Source organism: Phoenix dactylifera, unplaced genomic scaffold, assembly GCF_009389715.1.
Source record: "Phoenix dactylifera cultivar Barhee BC4 unplaced genomic scaffold, palm_55x_up_171113_PBpolish2nd_filt_p 000673F, whole genome shotgun sequence".
Taxonomy (NCBI): Eukaryota; Viridiplantae; Streptophyta; class Magnoliopsida; order Arecales; family Arecaceae; genus Phoenix; species Phoenix dactylifera.
In genome coordinates this window covers 103,142-111,886 of record NW_024068060.1, presented here as the reverse complement: position 1 = coordinate 111,886, position 8,745 = coordinate 103,142, and the positions used below count along the sequence as shown (strand labels likewise).

The window sequence follows — 8,745 nt, the reverse complement described above, 5'->3', positions numbered from 1 at the left end:
ATCTTGACTTTCAGTGAGAAGTTGATCTCTTTGATTTAGTTCTTGATTTTCTTTAACTAAGATTTCAATTTTACTAGTTAGTTTCAGTTTTTCATTTATTAGAATTTGATTTTCATTCTTCAAGTTCTTGTTCTTACAGATAAGTTTCTTATATTCTAAATACAATCAGAAAAGGCATCATGGAGTTCATCAAATGTAAAATTACTTTCAGTTTCAGCATGTACCTCTTGTGCCACCAAGCATGGATTTTCAATATGATACTGCTCTCCTTCTACACATGATGTTTCAGATTTGTTAGTGCATTCATATTTGTCTTCAAGCATATTCCATATTTCTTTAGCAGTCATGCAAGAAGATATGCCAATTAAACTCATTCCTATCTAATGCACAATATAATAGGTTCATTGCATCAGCATTCAATTGTGTTAAGTCCTTTTCATTAAACGTTTGAGAGAGTGTGTGAATATCATTTATTATGATTTTCCATAAATAATAGTTTTGTGATTGAATGAAAATGCGCATGCGTATTTTCCAATGTGTATAGTTTGTGCCATTAAATAATGGAGGTGTATCAATTGATTGTCCTTCTCCTAGAAAACTATCTATTTGAGTTGTCATGATCTTTGGCTCTTGATCGTGAGATCAATAATTAATCTTAGAGCACCTGCTCTAATACCACTTGTTGCCCAAGGTGACAACCCAAGAGGGGGGGGGGGTGAATTGGGTCTTTTAAAACTTTTAAGCTACTTCTCGTACTTTTTGATTAATTATGCTAAGTTGTATATATGTGCAGTGTAAGTTAAACTTAGCAACAGTTTGATGTATCGAATGTGACTTGATTGAGTATGCTTGCAACTAAAGAATTCGCGGATAATAGTTAAGCAAGCAATTTATCTAAGTGAGTAAGTGTGTGAGTTAGATAATGACAAAAAGGCATTACAAACACAGCAAACATATAGTGGTTCGGTGCACCCCAGCACCTACATCCACTCCCCAAGACTTCTTGGGAATTTCACTATAATCCTACAGATTACAGCCGGTTGTTTTACAAGCTCACAATCCAACTTGTTGTTTTACGAGGTCACAACGAACTCGGTCGGTTTTCCCAGGCTCACCGACTAGAACCACTCCGATTGTTTTCCCGGGATCACAATCAAACCCTTACACGTTGGTTTTACCCTCGGCTCACCAACAAACCTAAACCCCGTTGGTTTTTCCTTTGGCTCACCAACAAACCTTACACCGTTGGTTTTCCCTTTGGCTCACCAACAAACCTTACACCGTTGGTTTTCCCTTTGGCTCACCAACAAACCTTTAACCCCTTGATTCAATCCCTTGATTGAATCAAGTTACAAGATAATAAAACAAAGTTTAAAACAAATCAAAGCTTCTTAAACAAGCAAATATAACAATATAAACAAATAGAGTAAAGAGAAGCCCTCAAACGAGTTTTGAAGATGGAGGAGCTCGACTTCTTCTTTACTTGACCCTCTTCTGATTTGGCACGAAGTAGAGGATCACCGCGGCAGCACACGGATGGAGAGGAAGCTTTGGAATACACTTGGAAGCTCTTCTTCTCTCTATTTCACTTTGAATGGCCCCTTATTGTGCTTATGGGAGATTTCCCTTGGAATCTCTTCCCTAAATATTTTCTTCCACTTCCCCTCTTGTCTCCCCTAGCTCTCCTCTTGTTTTTATAGCTTTAGATGGCGTGGAGACAAGAATATAGCCGTTAGAGACAAAAATAGAGCCGTTGGAACCAGTCTGCACCTCCTGACAATATGACCGTTGGGATCGGAGTCGACTCGCGCGATCAGGAGTCGACTCGCCTGTTGCAGGAGTCGGCTCGTGCTTTACTGGAGACGACTCGGCCACTGTTCCAAATTTGAATTAAAGTGCATGCCTCGACTGGGAGTCGACTCGACTTAACCCGGAGTCGACTCGCCAACTTCTGGAGCTGACTTGGCAATTCTGGAGTCGGCTCTTCCACTAAAGTCCGTGGATCCAATTTTGAATTTTGTCCTCTCGAGTCGACTCGACTGTCCTGGGAGTCGACTCGAATCTCAGAGCCCGAACTCCCGATCCTCTGTCTTTTGGCTCGTCCAGTCTTGGAGTCGACTCGAACTTCCTTGGAGTCGACTCGGCTCTCAGTTTGCGAAACACAGCCTTCTGCCATCTTGGTGTAGCGCTGCCTTGGAGTCGACTCGAGCTGTCTGGGAGTCGACTCGAATCTCAGAGGCAGTAACTTGGTTTTCTGTCTGTTGATGGTCGCGGAGTCTCGGAGTCGACCTACCAACCATCGGAGTCGACTCGCGTTCCACTGGAGTCGACTCGAATCTCAGACCCGAAAACTGCTCTCTGACTTTTCTGCCTGTGACTCCTAGGAGTCGACTCATACTTCTCCGGAGTCGACTCGAATTCCACTGGAGTCGACTCGAAGACTGTTCTTTTGAATTTTTCTTTTGATTTTACTCCTCCAATTTGAATCCTTTGAACTTTAAGCTTGGACCAATAAATTGTAGCTTTCTTCCAACTTGAGAGCTTTGGGGGCCTTCTTGTGTTCTCCCAACTTGCTATGTTCCTTGCAAAATAAATATCTTTCTCCTTGCAACATAAACATTAGTATCTATACTTCAAGGCTTTGTGATCATCAAAATCAATCTATGAATCAATCTTTGGGTCATCAACCCTAGTGAGAACAGCCGGAAATACAAGGTTCTGTGATTCCTGAGAAGGCCGACCCCACTGTAGCAGGCGTCGACCCAGTGAAAGTTGGGTCGACCCTAGAGGAAGTTGAGTCGACCCCAAGTCTGATGAACAATAAGTTGAGTCGACCCCAGGAAAGTTTGGGTCGACCCCAGCACGGGCAGAGGCATAACGGCTAGTTCTGCAGAAGTACTTTTTGACCTTCCAACGACTAGTAACGGATAGTTTTTTCAAATCTAACCAATGGGGAGTGACCAAAAGATGTGGCAAAGTATTTAAAGTGACACTATTCATCAGAGCAAGTATCCTTTTGCATAAAAATCAAAGCTCATTCAAGAAAGAAAAAGCTCTAGCATTCTTCATTCAAGTGCTTCATTCAAAGAGCCAAAAGGAAGTGGTTGAGCAGATTCTGAGAGACATTAAGAGCTCCACCAACCCTTGAAGAGTGAAACAATCTTGACAAAGAAGAGAAAAGTCTTATCAAAGCGATAACTATATTCTAAACTCTTCTTTGTAACTTATAATTGTTATATTTGCTCATCTAAGAGTTTCAACTTTCTTCTTCTTAATCACTTTGTAAGGTTTGTTGGTGAGCCCGTAAAACCAACGGTATAGGTTTGTTGGAGAACCCGTAAAACCAACGGTGAAGGTTTGTTGGTGAGCCCGTAAAACCAACATAGGTTTTTGGTGATCCCGGAAAATCAAAGTGTAAAGGTTTTTGGATTGTGAGCCTGGAAAACAATCCAACTGTAATCCGTGGGATTATAGTGAATTCCCAAGGGAACGCTTGGGGAGTGGACGTAGGTGCTTAGGAGAGCACCGAACCACTATACTTCTGGTGTGTTTGCCTTGTGTGTCTTTCTATTTTCACTACACGCACTTAATTAGTATTAGCTAAGCGATTCAATCTTCTAACAATTTAATTGGGGAACCAAAAAATTTAGAAGAACCAATTCACCCCCCCTCCTGGCTTGTCACTTTGGGCAACAGAAGTTATTTGTGATGGTGCTGTAAAACATTGGGGCGCGGAGTTTGTAATCCAAAGTCAAGGAATTTTACCGTCATACAGTAAGCTGCCGGTGGCCCATGCACCCTCACCCGCACACACGAAACCCAGCACATCGCATGCTTTGAGATACGTGTGGGATCATGCTGGGGAGCACCATCTCATAGGCCATTGCATTGATGCAGGGTAGAAACAGAATTCTGCCGTACCCGTAGAGTGTGAATTGCCGTTGTACCAAAAAGAAAAAAAAAAAAAAAGAAAAAAAAAAAGAGAAAGAAGAAGAAGAAGAAGAAGAAGAAGAAGAAGAAGAAACAGAATTCTGCTTTGCGACGGACGTGAACGAGGCCCTCCGCGCTACTCTCTCTCTCTCTCTCCTCGTCTCTATCCTTCATTATATTTCCAGCTCCACTATAAACCTTTGCCAGCCTCAGATGGCTCGAATTCTTCTGATATTTGAAAGCATCGGTGGTCGTATCAGGTCTTACCCCACCAAGAGGATGGCATTGTTGAGGAGATTAAACCATTTACACACACAATCCAGATCAAACCTAATCATTCGCCCACCTAATAATCGTGCCAAACTTTCTAGCATCGAGACGACTCTAAAAACACTTCGACTCCGCAACTCTCCAGGAGATGTCAGTACCTACTGCAAGCTTCTAGATACTTGCATTCGCTCCAAATCATGGGTGGAAGTCAAGAAGATCCATCACCACATTCTTAACAACAGTGCTCACATCACAAACCCATCTCTTCTTGAGAGGATTGCTCTTGCGTATATATCTTGCAACGAAATCGAGCAAGCGCGCGTTATCTTTGATCAAATTCCGCAGCCTAGCGTTTTTCTCTGGAATGCCATGATCAGGGCTTACTCTTGGAAAGGTCCATTTGATCGAGCCATCGATCTTTACCACCGTATGGTGGATTGTGGCATCAAACCGAACAAATTTACGTTCCCCTTTGTTCTCAAGGCATGTTCGGGTCTTGCAGCACTAGAGGAAGGCATTCAGATTCATAACCATGGGAGAAGGGTCGGCTTAGATTCTGATCTATTTGTGGGTACTGCTTTGGTTGACATGTACATGAAATGTGGGTGCCTGGATGATGCACATGAAGTGTTCAACAGAATGCCCAAAAGAGATGTCGTTGCATGGAACGCAATGGTCACTGGCTATGCTCTTCATGGAATGTATGAGGAGATGGTTGGTTTTGTCTTAGAAATGCAAAAAATGGGTACAAGTCCGAACTCTTCTACCTTGGTAGCAATTCTTCCTGTGGTTGGACAAGTGCAGTCACTGAAACAAGGGAAAAGCATTCATGGGTTCTGCGTAAGGAGGTGCTTTCATGAGGAAGATGTTCTGGTAGGTACTGCTTTATTGGATATGTATGCAAAATGTGAATACTTGAACTATGCTTGGAGAATATTTGATAGCATGACTGTCAGAAATGAGGTGACTTGGAGTGCAATGATTGGAGGGTATGTACTGTGTGATAGGGTGATAGAGGCCCTGTGGGTATTTGATCAGATGATGCTTGAGGGATCTACTAATGTGTCACCTTCCTCTTTCGCTTGTATTCTTCGAGCATGTGCCAGTTTCTCTGATTCAAGTAAGGGGACAAGGGTACACTGTTATGTGGCTAAATTTGGTTATCTTTCAGACATCAGTGTTTCAAATTCTCTTCTCTCCATGTATGCTAAGGTTGGAAGTCTTGATGATGCTTTGAGGTTTTTCAATGAGATGGATCCAAAAGATACTGTCTCTTATAGTGCAATTATATCAGGATGTGTACAAAATGGGAATGCTAAGGAAGCACTTAATATATTCAGAAATATGCAATTATCTAGTATAGAGCCAGATGCTGCAACGATGGTGGGAGTTCTTCCAGCTTGTTCCCATTTAGCTGCTCTTCAGCATGGAAAATGTGCTCATGGCTATGTCACAGTTTATGGGCTTGCATCAGAGATTTCAATATGTAATGCTCTGATCGACGTGTATGCAAAGTGTGGGAGAATCGACCTTGCTAGGGAAGTTTTTGATAGGATGTCAAAACAGGACATAGTGTCATGGAATACACTGATTACAGGTTATGGAATCCATGGGTTGGGTAATGAAGCTATCTTATTGTTTTATACCATGGTAGCCGATGGTTTACTGCCTGATGACATCACATTTATATGCCTTATATCTGCTTGCAGTCATTCAGGATTAGTTACTGAAGGAAAACACTGGTTTCATGCTATGAGTCAGATCTATGGTATTAACCCAAGGATGGAACACTACATCTGTATGGTTGATCTTTTGGGTCGTGGTGGTTTTTTGGATGAAGCCAATGATTTGATCCAAAAGATGCCATTTGAACCAGATGTTCGTGTGTGGGGTGCCTTGCTTGGGGCATGCCGAGTTCATGAGAACATTGAACTGGGTGAAAAAGTGTCAAAAGTGATACATAAGCTGGGGCCTGAGGGTACTGGTAACTTTGTTCTGTTGTCTAACATATACAGCGCTGCTGGGAGATTTGATGAAGCTGCACAAGTTAGAAACCTGCAGAGGGACAAGGGTTTTAAGAAAACTCCAGGATGCAGTTGGGTTGAGATTAAAGGCACTGTCCATGCTTTTATTGGTGGGGATCAATCACATCCACAGTCATCAAGTATACACCAAAAGTTGGAGGATTTGTTGGTGCAGATCAAGAAATTGGGTTACCAGGCCGATACAAGTTTTGTATTGCAAGATATAGAACAAGAGGACAAGGAGCATGCTCTTCTATACCATAGTGAGAAGCTGGCAATAGCATTTGCAGTTCTCAATCTGAGGTCTAATGAGCCCATATTTGTTACTAAAAATTTGCGTGTCTGTGGTGATTGCCACACTGCCATAAAGTATATCACATTGGTCACAAAAAGAGCTATCACTATACGGGACGCTAATAGGTTTCATCACTTCAAGGATGGACTGTGCAACTGTGGAGATTTTTGGTGAGTGTTGAGACATGGAACCAGATCTGGTGTATGAAAACAAATCTAGCAGATGAATTCTCATTGGCCACTTCAGTCACCTGACTTTCTGTACAATAACACAAGAAGAAAGGTTATTTATACGATAAAAAGCACATAGTTACCATAAACTGTTGCTGTTTCTTTCTTTTACAAGTTATATCAGCTTTTCTTCATTTTACACAGTACATATTTTCCTACTAATTTGGGATGAAATGTATATTAGTTTGCAGTTTCACTTTTTATAATCTAAAAATTCTAGAATGTTTAGCTTTCTTCCGTTTATTGATTATCCTTTAAGAGGAAGATGATCACCAGGTGATGGTAAACTGATAATTAGAAGCAGATGATGCAATTTTATGAAATTTTCATGAGCTAGACATGTTAATTGGATCACTATTCTATTTATTATAGTTAACAGTTCTTTTTTAAATCCATCTAGAGATCTAGATACATTGATGTAAAAGCTAAATGATTTAATCTAAATTTGTTTGATGCATGTAATTTGCTGTATAGTATTGGAATGGGTAATAGCTTATATGACTGGTAATTCTGTCCCTTCATTTGTAACATGCATTGGCACCTTGACAAAGTGTGTTAAAATTTAGATAACTCTGACTAATGCATTTCGAATCCAAATAAGAAATCCTGCATCAGACACATCCTTTCATATATTACATTTCCGAACATTTCTTAATGTTCCTCAGTGCGATTACTGCCTGTTGAGCAAGAAATACATTTATTACTTTCCAGGTAATGTGTACCTTTTCTGCATCTCTAACATAGCTTCCAAAGCTTAAACTGCAAGCATTCAGATCAATCAGAACAAGCAGGAAGTTGGGAGATGATCACACAGGGTGGTGGATAAAAAGTTAGGCTGCTGTTGCACATTCTTCTAGTGTTGTGGGTCCAACATGCAGTGGTATGAAATGTGGAGCAACCAATAAACATGAAATACAGACTTTTATCTTTTTGTCTCAGAAAATTAATGGCAGAAATTTGATTTTAGGAACTCCAAAGAGAGAGAAGGTTGAGAAAGTCCTACAAAAAGGCTTCCTGGAGGACGTCACCTTGAGTTTGTTAAGTCAATGCAGGAGACAGCTGCTCTGTGCGTACACAAAAAGGGGAAATACTCTTCATAGAATCAGTAATTAATTTCTGAGCTTTTATTTGCTTGCTACTTGTTTAACCTATTCAAATTCTCCCATTTTTATGATGAAAGTAACCAGTATTTGGTTGGATATACTAGGAAGCTGCCAGTTTGCCACCAGGAGTGAATCAGCTAAACTGAAACCAATGAAGTAAGAATTATTGCCTTATAATGAGAAATAACACCAATTTCTCTTTCATCTTCTTTGTTATTTACATTCTTTCTTGAGCTCTTAGTTATATTACGGTAATTCTATATAAGTATGTGCATTTGCTGAATCATAGGTACACAATACACAAACCTTAGATATGTTCCAAATCAGTATACTTATTTCTTTTGTATGTGTTTACTACTACCATATATCATGAGGGTTGCAGAATTTCACATCCAAGCTTTACATTGTTTTTTGGTATTCTTGAAGATTCAGGGTATCAAGTTTTCTTTCTAAATTTTGTCATTAGCTATCATTGTAAATTGTCATATTAATATAGAAGATGCATAGAAACAATGCATTCTTCATAGTTTAAAGTGTCTCTTTTTTTTTAATTTGTATTTTCCCTATGTTTCTCTCTCTACTGATTATTTCAATTTGACTTCTTAGTAGTGCAAGCCTGCTTTGAATTCTAGTCTCAATTATTCACTTTCCCCCCTAAATCTTACATTGTCTTTTTTAGTCTTTAACCTTTTTATCAAATAAGGTCATCATGTTCCTAGTGTTTTACTTTTCAAAACTCTGGTTTTCTAAATCTACTGCCAGACGAGAAATGTTGGTGGTCTGTTGAATTAAAGAATTGTTTTTTTCATATTATTGTTCTAAGTCTTTCTTCTGCAATTTGTCATCTAGGAGCTTCTTTCATCTTCTATAGCAGATCTATATTTGCATGTGTT

The 8,745-nt window shown here is 40.0% G+C and overlaps 1 protein-coding gene across 2 annotated transcripts; it reads left to right on the top strand.

Annotated features, from left to right (window-relative positions):
• Positions 1-3,970: 3,970 nt before the first annotated feature.
• LOC103698290 (pentatricopeptide repeat-containing protein At3g16610-like) lies at positions 3,971-8,398 on the top strand. Of its 2 annotated transcripts, none has more exons than XM_008780285.4 (4): positions 3,971-6,689; positions 7,461-7,629; positions 7,717-7,854; positions 7,957-8,398. In XM_008780285.4, the coding sequence occupies exons 1-2, from the start codon at positions 4,144-4,146 to the stop codon at positions 7,462-7,464; spliced, it is 2,550 nt and encodes an 849-aa protein (XP_008778507.4). In that variant the 5' UTR covers positions 3,971-4,143; the 3' UTR covers positions 7,465-7,629; positions 7,717-7,854; positions 7,957-8,398. The 2 variants fall into 2 exon arrangements, with proteins under 2 accessions (XP_008778507.4, XP_038975909.1); XM_039119981.1 differs by having other exon boundaries at positions 3,971-6,801.
• The last annotated feature ends 347 nt before the right edge of the window (positions 8,399-8,745 follow it).

Coding starts and splice junctions, on each gene's coding strand:
- LOC103698290 (XM_008780285.4), top strand. CDS start 4,144: ATGGCTCGAATTCTTCTGATATTTGAAAGCATCGGTGGTCGTATCAGG.